General features: G+C 46.1%; 1 protein-coding gene across 7 annotated transcripts in view; it reads right to left on the bottom strand.

Annotated features, from left to right (window-relative positions):
* Positions 1-15,057, bottom strand: part of HDAC4 (histone deacetylase 4) — a 177,170-nt gene that overhangs the window by 15,694 nt on the left and 146,419 nt on the right. For all 7 annotated transcript variants that reach the window (XM_030276973.4, XM_030276977.4, XM_030276974.4 and 4 more), the window contains exons 17-22: positions 11,837-11,883; positions 6,747-6,854; positions 6,462-6,517; positions 5,893-5,980; positions 4,866-4,985; positions 2,997-3,094 (exon numbers count right to left, since the gene is read on the bottom strand). In XM_030276973.4, coding sequence (XP_030132833.1) covers positions 2,997-3,094; positions 4,866-4,985; positions 5,893-5,980; positions 6,462-6,517; positions 6,747-6,854; positions 11,837-11,883 — 517 coding nt within the window. The remainder of the gene's footprint in view (positions 1-2,996; positions 3,095-4,865; positions 4,986-5,892; positions 5,981-6,461; positions 6,518-6,746; positions 6,855-11,836; positions 11,884-15,057) is intronic.

Genomic DNA, 15,057 nt, shown 5'->3' with positions numbered 1-15,057 from the left:
ATATATATAAGATAAAAATGTTATCTACTGCTCCTCAGGCTAACCAGCTTCCCGAAAATTTCAGTCTTTGCTTCTCCATGGTCATTTACCGTGTCAAAAGGGATTAGGAATCTGGGGATGAAATTAGCGTGGGGAGAGCATGAAATTGAAAATGCAGCAACAATTGTTCCAGGCAAAACATCATCTCTTCCCCCTCATCCTCTTCCTCGCTCCTGAAATGGTTTATGGATCGAGGGAAAAACCCAAATGCCCCTAGAATTGGTTTCTGAACTTGTTTAATGCTTTTTGAAAGCAGCAGGAGGAGGGGTAAGCGCAGTCCTGGCTTCTTCCTTGTGGTTGAAGTGTTTTAAATAAAGCTGAATGTGGAATCGAGCTGTACGTAGAATTATGGCTAGAATTATTATGGTGGAATTATTGGAACAGGGGAAGAAATTCTCAGACACAACGCAACAGCTGGGTCATCAGGAAAACTTCCTTGCAGGAAATTCAGAGGTAAACTCCTGTAGATAAAATTTTTAATTTCACTAATTGCTGTTCCTGTTTAATAAGGAACCAGATGGAGCCTTCCCATTTCTCCTGCAGGTCTCTTAGCTGGGTTTGCACCTGGATCAGGAGGATTGAGAGAGGCAAACAGGATTTCAGCTCATGTGAAATGTTAGGGAACAGCAAATCCTGGTCCAAAAAAACCCTCTGAGTTTTACAGCCGTTTGTTTCTGTAACTATGAAGAACAGCGGAGGCACTGGGAACATTCTGAGGAGTTCAGGACTTTGGGAACGACATGCCCTGCATTTTTCCCATTAAACTGACTGCACTTCTGCCTGATCTGTGAGATCTGGGATTGCCCACACACTCGGGGGGTGAGTTCAGATGTGGGATGTGGAACTGACTCAGGCACAGCCACAGCTATCACAAGGTGTAGGAGCTCCAGGCTCCCAAGAAACTCCCCAGATCCCTTCTGATCACCCCCTCCCCCCCTATAAAAACAGGGCACCCCAACCTGGAGCTGGGGCAGGAAGTCATTTCAGCCCCATGTCAGGAGGGTAACAAGTGACAAAGCGGGAAAACCTAATTTTTAACTCTTCTTCTCACTTCTGATACGTCTCAATGGCATTAAGGACCATCCCGAGGATGATCAGGAGGTCAGCAGAGCTTGGGCACCCCAAGACTGGGGAAATAATATTTGGAGAGAGGATGAAAATCACTGCTGTGTGTTCCCACCTCTTTCTTGAATGGAGCAAACCCACTCTGAAACAGGTTTTCAGTGTGGGGATGAGAGGTTTCACTGGGATTTATTTATTCCCTCATTTCTCTTGCTTAGAAGGACAATTATCTCACTTATTTCCATTTCTCAAACCCACACACTGGCTTTTCCTGAAATAGAACAATAAAAAATGAGGAGCACGTTGCTTATTTATATTTGCTCCTTTTACACAGAAAGTGTATTTTTTCCCTAAAAGTAGACAGGCATGTGAAGAGTTAAGGCTTAGGGGGAAAAAAAAAAAAAAAAGAAAAAGTCTATCAGTATCTTTGCTTAGCTCAAAGGATTTCCACTGATTCCTCTCCAGACTTCAAAGCCTCACAGTTTGGCATTCGGACTGGTTTGAATTAAAGCTCAGTTCTCCACTGCGAGTTTCCAAGTTCATGGTGAAAATGCCTCCTGCTTCTGGAGTTCATTATGGCCAATTTTCTTATCTTTTCTTCATCTTCGGTTTGATCCCCAGCAAATGCAACGTGGCATTCGACGGGGTGGAATAACAAGGTGCTGCCTTGAAGGCACGTATTGTCTCAAGGGGCTAAAGCAAGAAAAGAGGGGGAAAAAATACGATATATGACCCAATCCCTTCACTTTCTAACTCTCGGGGGACTATAAATTGCAAACTTCAAAGCGTTATTTTACATGAAAATCAATAGAAAGATTGGGGGGGGAAGGGGGGGGATGTTTTTCAAAGGAGTTGGTTAAGATTTAAAAAGGTCACTTGATAATGTACTATCATGGCCAAACTTGGCATAGGATGAAAAAAAAGCTTCTCGTTTAACTTACGGTTAAACTGAAGGTGTGCAGGCTCTGGGAGGAGCATCTCTCAGCTCCCCCAGAACTCCCCAAAATAAGGGCTATGACCCACTCCAAAGGCTGCTCCCTAAATAGCTGCAGTGCCCAGGCAAGTAGGCCCCAGGAATGGCTGGCAAAGGCCTCACTGTGCAGTCCTGAGCCTTTGCCAGGAGCCTGGACACTCAATGAATATTGAATGTCCCCAGCTCCAGGTGCTCTGGCTAACAAAGAGATCCATCCTGGGGACTGCTGGGATAGCCAGGCTTCCACTCTGGAGCAAAGTGCTGCCTTCTTGAGCCAGAAGTGACACAAATGGCAGTGATTTGGTGTCATTTTAAATCGTGCAAGTCCTCTGGGGACTTTATGATGGCAGAATGAAGAGGGCGGGAAAAGTGTTTTTTGCTCAGCCTAACAGATATAACAGGGAAGAGCAGAAAATAATGCTCCCAGATTTAATGGTGATATCCCAGAAATTCACACCCCATCTTCTGCCAAGTGTGTGTCTGCCTGAAGTTAGGCCACCAGAGGTGCACTAAACCCAGTGTGAGGACAGAAAAGCACTTCAGATTGTTAAAGGAGAGGCCAGGTGGACCCATGGTACAGGCGAGCCAGGAGTGGGACAGGACAATGTCTAAGAAAAATCATGGAATAGTTTGGGTGGGAAGGAGACATAAAGTTCATCCAGTGCCACCCCTGCCATGGGCAGGGACACCTTCCACAACCCCAGATTGCTCCCAGCCCCAGTGTCCAGCCTGGCCTAGGACATGTCCAGGGATCCAGGGGCAGCCACAGCTGCTCTGGGCACCCTGTGCCAGGGCTTCTCTTGGATGAATAATATCAAAATTTTAAAGCTTATCAAAAGCAAAATCACAGAGGATGGCACAAGGAAAAAGAAACCCAGCTGAGGTGAAAAATATATTTTTGAGAGGGAAAATTCCATAGTACCTGAAGGCAGTTAAATATTCTGTGTCTCCCATGGGCGGATCCAGACCACCAGTAAATGCCATGTTAACATTGAAACCAACTCCTGCTCCTGTGCCAACCTGGAAAAGGGAAATTGGACTCTTAATTAGCAAATTCTGGCAACACATCTTTGCTGTTTTGATATTCTCCCAGTCAAATTTGGATTTGGATTCCGTAGTGAGGTCGATTAGTCTCTTGTCCCTGAAACAAGAGGGAAAATAAAGCTCCTCCATGCTCAGATCTTTATGGGAGCTGAGGACCGGTGGCGTTTGACTGCTGCTCACCCAAAAAAAACATCCCATCATCAACTGCACTCTCTTGATTCTTCTGCATCAGAGTGTGCTGCATGTAATATCTTTCCATAATTCATTTTAAGCTTGATTCAGGAGCATATTTTATATTTTACTACAGCTGCAACTGGAGGAAAAAGTGTATTTTAATCAGAGTGAGGTCCCCCTCTGCTGGAGAAAAATAGGATTCACAGAGAAGGGATTTTGACTGGTTGAGGGACACGTGGGTGGGAGATGTAAATATATCCCTATCCTTGCTTGTACTGCAAATGTCCCCATTTGCCCTGCCTGCAACTACCTGAGAGAGGGGAAAACAGAAAAATAAACCAGCAGTTTCCAGCTTTTTTTATCAATAAAGTCTTTGCATATGGAAAAAAAATAATTTAAAAGGGAAAAATCAATGTGTTGCACAGATGGATAAAACTGCATGGCTTTTATTGCACATTATTCCTCGTACTGGTGCAAATATGTTTGCTAGAAAACACAGGGGTGGGTTATTTATCCATCATTGGCTTAAATCAAACTTGTTTTGAATCCTTTCTTTTATTTGGTCTAAAATGACACATCTAAAAATGACTCTTTTTGTAAACCAGATAACTAAAAAGCAGGAATTAAGCCTGATATAAAGGGTTACTGTTCATTCACTACAAAAGGGTGACGGAGCAGCATCACATCACATTTAAGTTTCTTCAGAGGTCAAAATGGAAACATTGATGTTTTCTCAAGCAGAAAACGTAAAATTGACAGGGGAAGAAGTTTTCAGATGTCAGCTGGAGAGTCTCAGAGCACTCTAAGTATTCCATAAAATTTCCCTTTGCTAAATCACTCTGAAGGACCATATTTCCTGCCATGTCAGAGGGAAAGGAACGGTGTATCCATCCAGAGCTCAGCTCTCAGCTTCACTGGCCCAGTCCTCCTGCTGCAGGCTCTGAGGACACCACCAGGAAAGGGGGATTTGCTCCAGCAGCATCGTGACTGGCCCTCAAATCCCACAAATTTGGGGTGGAGATGCAGCCTTGGTGGTGGTGAGCGATGCCTGGACAGGACCAGGAGAAAGAAGGGAAGGTGGAGAAGGGCCAGGAGAAGGGCAGGTGGAGAAGGGCAGGTGGAGAAGGGCAGGTGGAGAAGGGCAGGTGGAGAAGGGCAGGTGGAGAAGGGCAGGTGGAGAAGGGCAGGTGGAGAAGGGCAGGTGGAGAAGGGCAGGTGGACAGGCTCCATGGCTGTGCCAGGAAAACCAAGTGTGGGTGGTGCAGCCATGGACAATCTGTTCCTTCAGCATCTAAGAAACGTTTCTTCTGCTGATAAACGGGAAATCCTGACCAGGACACGGAGTGCTGGGACAGCTGGCAGAGGGCTCCTCTAGAACAGGTTGTCCCTCAGGGGCTGCAGAGCTTAAGTGCAGTGACTCCTTTGTTGCCATCCCACCAGCCCCGGCCAGGACACTGTGCCCATGGCTGTTGGATCACACGGACTTGGCGTGTCCTTAGATGGGAAACAAAACCCTGAGGAGCTCTGACAAGGAGCTCCTCTGACTCCAGGACTCTGGGATCCATGTGCTCACCTCATCCGGTGCGCCACTGCCTGGGAAGAAGTTGCCATCATCGTAGCGATGGAGTGAGATATAAAGGACATTGGGATCGTTGTAGAAGGCCTGCTGAGTACCATTCCCATGGTGGACATCCTGCAGGGACAGGGATCACACCAGGAAGGTTAATCCTTCACTAAAAACATGGATTAAAGGCATCAGTTCAGGATTTGGAGGGCTTTTCCTTGCTGTTGAACTTTGTTTTCTCCAAGCTGGCTGAAGCAGTTTATCAGGAATGGGAATAACCCGTTTTGCACACCTAGTTTGAGATTACACTCCTTGTTTAACACATGGGATAAACACAATCTCAAATGTCTATCAAACTGAGGACTCATTTCTGGATGGAAAGAAGTGGTTTCATACCAATCTTGGCAGATGGAGATACTGGGATATTTGTTGCCCCAGACCTTCAGTCTGGGTCAGTCTTCAGTTAGTCTGTGGGGTGAACACTGACACAAATTGTATCTGCTGGATCCAAGTTAAACAACACAACCCACAAGAGCTCCCTGACTGAGGGAGTTGTGTGGTGCACAAACACAGCCTATGACAGGACAGGTATTTCAAATGCCCCTCCCTAACATGAAAAACAGTTGGAAGTGAAGAAAAAAAACATCCATCCAGCAAGTCCAAAAGACAAATAAATGCATTTTAACTTGTGGGTTTAACCCATGGTTTATTTGTGGCAACAGAACCAAAACTTTTGGCTGATCCCCAGTCGCACCAATGCCTCCCTAGCCACAGAAAATCTATTAAAATATAAAAATCTTAACATTGCCACAGCAGAATCCCAAAGAAGCCCTTTCTTTTTTTTTAAATTCTGGTCCCTTTAATATTTTTTTTCTCTGATTAGAACACTTGTATTCAATTAAAACCCCAAATTTTGGCTTGCAGACAACAGGCAAGAAATTTTTCACTGACTTACAGAGCTTGCTCTTGCAAGAAGAAACCACAGAGAATAATTTCCACCTGCTCTCCCAAAGGGAAAGAAGGGACATTTACTCACCCAGTCCACAATGAGGATTTTGCTCACGTTGAGCCTTTGCTGGAGCAGCTTGGCTGCAATTGCCACGGAGTTAAAATAGCAGAAACCCCTGAGACAAGAGGAAAAAAAGAGGTGTTAATTACAGCTTCCAGTGGTGCCACTGCATCCATTACCTAGACAGAACACAGGGGGAAGGAGTTCCTTCTGCTCTCACTCTTCTTTCCCCCCTGGAAACATAGAAGGGCTTGTGTTGGGAGAGACCTTGAAGTTCATCTTGTTCCATGGGCAGGGACATCTTCCACCAGATCTATTTCCCATTGCAAGTGCTGAATTCCAGCAGCAGGCTCTAGGGAAACAGGCAATGTCCCACACTTGCCCAAACCCAATGCTGATCCTTGCTAGGAAACACTCCCCTGAAAGCACTAAGCAGGATCTTATCCTGCTCCAGAGAATCTGGGGAACACCACACATCTCACCTAGCAATAAACAGAAATTCCACCGTGACAACCTAACAGAATTCCTTTGGAATTTCCAGCTGTAGATCCCCCACCAAAGGAGCCCTGGCTGAAGTCAGTGAACCCCATACTCACATGGGTGTGCTCTCCTCCGCGTGGTGACCCGGGGGCCGAACAACAGCAAATCCATTCTGCACACAAAAAACAAGGAAAGGAAAAGGTCATAGAGACAAGGATGGACACAGGGGTCGCAGCCAGAAGCCTTAAACCTGCTTGGGAACTCTGGAGCTGCTCTTGATGGATTCCTTACAAGGTCATAGCAGTGGACGATGCTTTCCCTCATTGCAGAGGGGGAAAATGTCCTGGAGCTGCTACATGGCAGAGCCCCGCACAGAGCACAGCTAAGGGCTGTCTCCATACCTTCAGTTCTCCCGTGGCCACTTTGAACACCAGCTCGATGACACAGCCCACAGCCAGGCGAGCAGCGCCCGATGAGTGCACCTCGTTCCAAATGGTGTCACTGTCGACCTGATGGGGACACACAGGAACCAGGTTAGGAGCAAGGAGGGCTGCCAGGAATCAAGAGACCCCTACCTTATAAAGGCACCACTCACACGGGGTGATAGGATAAGGGGAATGAATTTAAAATGAAAGGGAGGGGGTTTCTTTCAGATACTGGGAAGGAATTGTTCCCTGTGAGGGTCAGGAGGCCTTGGCATAGGGTGCCCAGAGCAGCTGTGGCTGCCTCTGGATCCCTGGAAGTGTCCAAGGCCAGGCTGGAGCAACCTGGGCTAGTGGAAGGTGTCCCTGCCCATGGCAGGGGATGGACTGGAATGGTCTTTAAGGTCCTTTCCAACCCAAACCATTCTGTGATTCTGTGACTATGTGACCATGGAATCAGCATTTCTCTTTAACTGGCACTGATTCAAGATGAAATAAAAAGGTTTATGAAATAATTCAATGATTCTTTAGAATACAAAAATCCACAATAAAGAGGGATGTTTAGTATTGGGCATTTAAAAGGCGACTGCCCAGGGGTAATAGCAGCTTTCCTGGGGAGCCATGAGCTCAGCCACCCAAATGACACACCTTCAGCATCCCATGCTGACCACACAGATTTGCTTCAACACTAAATATTACACAGATCACCATATTTCCCCCCTGAAAATGTGGAAACAGGCCACAGGCAAGGCAAGGCACCCTGCAGGCATGCCCGTGTTGCTGTTGTTCCAGATTGTGTCACCGGATAAATGGGATATTCCTCACCGGGAAGGACCACCAGTTATTTTTTACATATTACTCTGCCCTGAGTGTATTTATGGAAACAATGATAAAAAGCAGAGATGGGAAGAAAGAGATTTTTTGTTGTGCCTGGCTCACTGAGCAGTGAGAAGACACAAGTGGCCCCAGAGAGGACTGATCCACCTCCTGGCCAGCCATGCTGAAGCTGTCACTGGAAGTGATTCCAGCTCTGTCATCATAGATGGTTTCTGGTAGCATCCACCCCTTTGGAAGGATGCTTTGGAAGCCACAATAAACTAGGGAAGCACTTGGAGAACACCAAAAAGCCTCTGAGGAATGTCACTGCATTGTGGGAGAGCCCTGCAGTAACTGTTTGTGGCCTCAGGGCTCCTCTGGAGTAGGAGTTTGGGCAGGAATGTGGGAAAGTAAGTTTGGGCAGTAACATGGGAACAGCAGCAAGATGGAGTTTGAGTTATACACAACAGCTCCAGGAATCCTGGATCGGGACTGCACACATGCAGATGATGGGACTGACCTCACCAGGTCTCTCCAAAAGCCCCTAAGGAGGTGGGAAGAAGCCCAAGCTGCTGCTTCTCCCCACTGACCAGTGCACTGTGAAGGTCCATCTTGGCTTCCTGTCACTGGATCTACCCCATCTCTGGGCACATTTAACCCATCTTCAAGCAAACCTAACCCATTTTTCTTGGTCTTTGGAATAAAATATCTCAGGACACCAGCAGGGAAGAGCTTCCCCTCCTGCCTGGACACAGCAAGTTCAGGGCTCCTTCCATGGGCCCTCTTCATTCCCTGTGAGGCACCAGAGGAATGGAAATACAAAATACCCAAATTCATGTGTCCTGAGGGGCCAACAGAACCTCACATGGCTGTTTGGGCCAGTTTTTCCCATAAAACAGACAGGATTCTTCAGTGCCAGAGCCAAGCACTGCCACGTCCAGGCCCCAGCAGAAATCAGGCTCCTGCCAGGAGCATTGCAGGAAGAATGTCCAAAACGAAACCCAAAGAGTTTTTCCTTTCTCGTAACAAAAATTACAATTTCTTTACAATTATTTCCTTCCTTTAAGGAAAACCTGAGGTCTTTTTATTAATACCCACAATGAGGCTCCTACTCATAATGCAAATTCCTCCCACTCACACCGTAAACTTTCCTATCCACTAATGTGCAGCTATCTCAGAATTAAATGAGCACCTCACAAAAGATTTCATTATTCTACTGAATAAAAATACAATAAAATTCTACTGAAAAAATACACAGGTAAGAAATCAAGCACCAGGACAGGTAGACACAGGTTGTACCAAAGCTCCAGACCCTGCAAAGTGAAGGAGTTCTGCTCTTCCCTCACAGAGGAAGACACCCCACCGTGTCTCCTCCTGCTCTCAATTAAGTAATTCTCACATTCTGCTCCTCTGACTTCCTAATTAGTTCCTCCTCATTTCCATTCCACAAAAGTCCTTTCTGTGCTCTCTGCTCTGCAAGAACTTTGCTTGCACAGTTACAATTGTTGATGTGCTCTAACCAAAGCTCTTGCACCCAAAAATAGAATCACCTGCTCCAGAAAAGATCAACACAAACACCTCTGGAGTTTTTAGAACATGAGCAGAAAAATGATGCAGGTCTTCAGACATTTTTAGAATGTGCGCAGCAAAACACTACAGAGTAAAGAAAACAAATTTATCAGCTACCCTAAAACCAAGCCTTTGAGTGTTTTAAAGAATCTGGATGTAAGTATGCTGGGATGATCTTGGATACTTTCAAAGCTTGAACTCCTTTCTCCCAAAACCTTCTTCTAATTATCCTGGATTAGGGAAGGCCATGACACGTGGAAGTCGGATGTTGAAAAAGGGGTGTGAGCTGCAGAGGAGTGAAGCTAAGCAAAATTCCAAGTGATCAGCAGAAATAAATGAGTGATGTTTCACTCAGAGCTCACACATGTTGATTTCAGTGCTTCTGTGTTTTCTTTCTTCCTCTCCTGCTAGGACCAGAAGGCTGCAGAAGAGAGGAGGCTTGTCAGACATGGGAAGGCTTTTTGGGATAAACCAACAAGGAAAAAGTGTTTCCAAGCACCTGGGAATGAATTCACCCTTTCTCTCCTTGATTTCAATTCACCAAGACTGAGTTTTTAAATTAAAGAGAGAGTTTGAAAGGTGTTATGAGATGAAGGGATTTGCTCTGAACTGTTTTCCTGCTGCTTCACTCCCAGAGCTCCAGGAATGTTTGGGCAGAGCTCTCAGGAATGCCCAGGGTGGGACTGTTGGGGTGTCTGTGCAGGGCCAGGGGTTGGATCAATGATCCTGTGGGTGCTTTCAACTCTGGATATTCTATGATTTACTCTCTTGCCTGTCCTTCATTTCACTCATTGTTGAAGAGAACTGATGGCTGCCCAAGCTCCATCCTCTATCCCAAGGTAAGACGGCTCTCCAGGGGCTTCTCCCCCCAGAACTGCCCTGCACCCCCCGCCAGACCCATCTTTCCTTTTCATTTACACAACATCCCCAAAGGAAGAGAGACACATTTGACTTGCAGGAAAAGAGCCTGGTCTCAAAGCTTTCCAGCCCGTAATTTCACACAGCACCCTCAGCTCCTGAATTCCAATCATCACCCATCATTCTGCTTTATCCTGCTCCAGTATAAATCCAAAGGAAGACCAGTCCCACATTATTCTACTGATTTTTGATTTTTTTTTCCTTTCCTTTTGACTTTATGACATCATGTCTGCCCTCTGAAAAATATCTAGCAAACAATGGGGAATGGCTTCCCACTGAGAGAGGACAGGGTGAGGTGGGATATTGGGAAGGAATTGTTCCCTGTGAGGGTGGGGAGGTCCTGGCACAGGTTTTGCTGATAGGATTGCTAAAACACTGCACCAGAGTCAGCAAATATTCAATATCAAGGGTCTGTGGAGACAACCAAGCAGCAAGCACCATCTTTACTGGGAGCATATCAGGAATACCAGCACCGAGGCGTTTCCTGCCTTGATTTGGGATTTAATGCAAGACTTCTGGGCCCGTGCTGGGCTCAGACATTGTCTCTACTTGTTACCATTCAGTCTTCATTTGCAAATGATAATTTTTTTTTGCTTTGAATGGCATGCCTGACTGCAGGGCAGAGTAAATCCAAACCTTTTAAGCTCTGGCCAAAAATTTGCCATGAATTAGGCGACTGCAGCATATTTACAATACAAAATAAAATATCTCCACGAGTGGCGGTATGAATAAACGGCGATTATTCTTTTTTTTTTTTTTTTCTTCTGACGGGATAATTTTCAAAGCAGTGATTTTGCAAAGACTCAGGAAGAAAACAATTTTGTTTCATTTCCATAACAGAATCCAGACCTTGAAAATTCAACCTCATGAGCTACAATTATGCAGCAGAACTACCACTGTGAATTTTCAAACACAATGCCTTTTATTGTCTCTTCTCATTCTTTTCCCCTTCCTGTTCTCCACGATTTTCTGTCCTGTCACCCTCCACAGAAATTCTGGAGCAGAAAGTCTGACTTGAAAGGGAAAGGCTTTCAGGCTTCAAAGGAAAACAAGAAAACCTTCAAAACATGGTGTCTGGGGTTCTTTTGGCTTTATGGGAACAAACAGTAGCAAAAAAGCCTGCTTATATGGAAATTTGACAGCTGAAAAGTAACACTCAGCTTTTCCATGAGGGATGGAGGGGTATTTTAGTCACCTCCTGGAGAATCCTCCTGGATTATCCTGGAGTTGGAGAATAAAAGATGCCAAATGCTGTTTCATTCCAGGGCAGAGAAACAGCGAACTTGCTATTCACAGGAAAATGTACATTCCCAAGTACTGTCCTATTTCATGGCCACATTTCCCACCTGCTGTGGGAGGCAGGAAGCTCTGGAGCCCCAAGACTGAGGATGGGACAGCTCCACAGCATCAGCATGTCCCGCTTTCCACGCAGAAAAAAAAAACACTTTGGGATGCAAGGGCTGCTTCCAAACACAGCAACCCTCCACCATTGAACATCCCAGCCTGGGAAATGAAGTTTTTCCTCCTGAAGGTGCCTCTGAGCATCCCTCACGCTCAGGCTCTCCGGAGCAGCTCCGAAATGCTCCGGCTGCTTTTGAAGAAAGGCACGTGAGGCCGTGGCACCCCGCGCCCCAGGCAGCCCCTGCTCATGGGCAGCATCTGGCTGCAATTACCGCCCATGGAATGCAAAGCAGCAATTTTTGGTGCTGAGGGGATCGGGAGAGAACAAACAGGATATTATTTACACATTAAAGGGAGGTACTCACCCCAACACCACCGCAAGGCAGCCTGACAAACATTGACGTTAGGGAACCTGTGGGGGGACAAGAAATGTACTCCATGAGTCAGAAAGTCAGAGGTCACCAGATTCTGGGCCAATTTTGTGGCAACTCTGCAATCTTTCTGAGCACAGAAACACAGACTGGGGGTTTTCTTCCCATTTTCAGACAGCCCTATTACAACACAGACACACACACACAGTGTGCACGCTTGGGCTCGTGCAAAAGCTGTCTATAAATCATTCATTTTTAGGCAAGGTGTGGGTGCCGTCTGATGTTTCAAGACTATACATAAGGAAGATGCCACCAACAATCACTCAGCATGTCTTCTCAGATGTGCACTTTAACCCCTTCCCACTGCAGGAGGACAGGAAATCATAAAAACACCCCAGTTGTCACTCATCTGCAGTTATTAGATGACTTTGGAGAGCATGGGCTTTATAAAAGAGGAAGACAGAAAAATAAACCAGTGGCAAGCAAAAAAAAAAAAAAAACACATGTGTTTTGACTGAAATAGCAAATCCAACAAGGAGAATGTGAGAAAAATTGAGAAAACCATCTGCAGGGCTAACTTTGAATCTGTAGGAAATGTAACATTGCTTTCTGGGCTCATGTGTGAGCAAATTATTCTCCATTCAAAATTCTGTGGGGCCCTGAGCAATCTGGTCCTGTGGAAGGTGTTCCTGTCCATGGCAGGGAGTGGAATGGGATGGGCTTTAAGGTCCATTCCCACTCAAACCATTTGGGATTCTGTTCCTGAAAGAGGAGTTCATGCATCTGGACTCATCTGAGCTCAAAGTGAGGTGCCCTCTTTGATTAGATCCACATGGAAATTCTTAGATCATCCTGCCTTGGACCTCCTGTCACATCTCTCACTGCTAATCCACCCATTATTTCCGTATTTATCTTCTTGACAACAATTTATGATTGCTCCCCACAAATTAAAAGCAGCTTTATTTGCCTAAGTTTCAACTTGTCCAACAGGTTCCAAGTATTCCCACTGTCCAGGGAGAGATGGGTTTGTATTTAATATCCTTGACAGGACACAGGGAATGGCTTCCCACTGCCCCAGGGCAGGGCTGGATTAGATATTGGGAAGGAATTGTTCCCTGGCAGGGTGGGCAGGCCCTGGCACAGGGTGCCCAGAGCAGCTGTGGCTGCCCCTGGATCCCTGGAAGTGTCCAAGGCCAGGTTGGACGTCGGGGCTTGGAACAGCCTGGGATAGTGGGAGGTGTCCCTGCCCATGGCAGGGGGTGGAATGAGATGAGCTTTAAGCTCCCTTCCCACCTAAACCGTTCTGGGATTCTGTGAATCCATGAAGGCACATCCCTATTTTCATTTGCAGAAGCTTAACAAGAAACATCCTGTGTCCTGAAAAGCCTTTTCCCTTTCAGGCTGAGGCTTCTCAGGCTTTTTTCTTCCTCACAGAGGTATCAAAGGCCAAGAGTTTACAGGCAGTCATCAGACACCTGCCAAGACACTCAGCCCTAACAACCTCTCATTTGCATCCCTAAACCTCACACGAGGCTTTGCCCTCAGCGTTCAAACCTGCCCTAAACCCACCCTCTAATGTGTTTCAAAGAACTCCAGGAAGCTGATTTGTAAATTGAAAATCCTTTTAAACCCCCAACGGGAGAGGACAGCTGAAGGAGGGTCTTTTTACAGGCATGTTCCCCTCTCCCACATGGAGCTTTTCCCTGATATCCTTGCTCAGGTCCTGCCCTGTGGAAGCCATCAGCAGAGAAGAGGGTCATGTGGGCTGGCAGCCAGTGCCACTGTCAGCATCTCCAGGCTAAAATGGTGCCAGGTGGGCTTAGGAAACCAGATCTAAGCCCAGTTAAGAGCTACTGGACATCCCCTCCTACTGGAGACCCTTGGGGACCTGACCTCCCACAGCTCCCGGGCTTTTCTGCAAGTTGTATCCAAACAGGGAATGCTCTGTACTGGAAAGCCCTTAGAATTTCTCTTTTATATAGGATTAAACTTGACCTCTGCGAACACTTTAAAATGAGTGATGGAAACCATGGTGGGCACATTACCGGAGCAGAGGCAGAGGAAGGGTTGCTTCCCCCACAGGTTCTCTACAGAAACCAGCAGGAATGGTTCGGTGATTTGGGTGTCCCCCCCAAAATGCTATCCAAATGAACTGCATCTCCAAAGGCATCTGTGGAACTGTTGAGAAAGATTGCACCCAGAGCCAAGGAGAGAGTGGAAAAGTATCCCAAGAGAATCTTCTCAGATATTCCAGGGAAGATTTACCAAAGTTCCTTTGGGCTGTGGGTTTTCCATTCCCGAGCATATGACATCATACATTCCTGAAAGTTTACATTCTAATGGAGCTATCATTCAACTGGAGGTGTCTACTTTTGGGTTCACTGGCCTAAAGAGGTGGGAAGTGAGCTATAAATATCGTGCTAATTGCATTTTTAACTACTGGCTAACGGCTTCCCTCTACAGGAGCTCATGGACACATTGAGCAAAATCATTCCAGCTCCTTTGCTGTGACCACTACATCACGAAGGCCACGGAGTTAAACCTCTTTTTATGTCATCCAAAGTCAGGCTAATCCCAAAATAAACTTTCTCAACATCTAGGTTCCAGAATTGTCTCTCTTTTTTTTTTTTTTTTTTTTTTTTATTTCAGATCCTCACATGACAACATCCCAAATTGTCTCTCCAGCCTGCTGCTGCAAAAAGGCAGAAAGTAAAGGGAGGTGATGATGACTCCACAGAGGTGCTAAAATCTTAAAACCACATTATTTGGTTGCTTTGGAGGGCTGGTTATCTGAACATCCATCCCTTAGAATTTCTGCTAAAATATTTTTAAATTTTTGTCTGTATTTTAAAACAGACACAGCCCTGTTTCAGGAAGATTTGGTCTCCAATGAAAGGGATGAACAATCCCACTCCACATTAAACAAATGTAGAGGCCCCTGCATCTCTCTTGCTGACTATCCAAACCTGACAGGGGTTTGTTGCTGCCTGTGCAGCTGGTTGGGGGCTGCAGATCCAAATCCTTGGGAGGGTGTTCCAGTCATTCCCTAGCCCATGGATAAGTAACACACAGAGTGCAGATGAAACAAACTGCCTGAACGATCTTTCCTCCTCAGGAAAACATCCATTTAGGTTCGAAGACATCAAAGAAAGAAGGTTTAAGCTCTCTAGGGTTTAGGGACCTGCCTGAAGAGAGAGAGATGGATCTTGTGCATG

This window comes from Taeniopygia guttata, chromosome 7, assembly GCF_048771995.1.
Source record: "Taeniopygia guttata chromosome 7, bTaeGut7.mat, whole genome shotgun sequence".
NCBI lineage: Eukaryota > Metazoa > Chordata > Aves > Passeriformes > Estrildidae > Taeniopygia > Taeniopygia guttata.
This window is presented reverse-complemented; position numbering and strand designations above follow the sequence as displayed.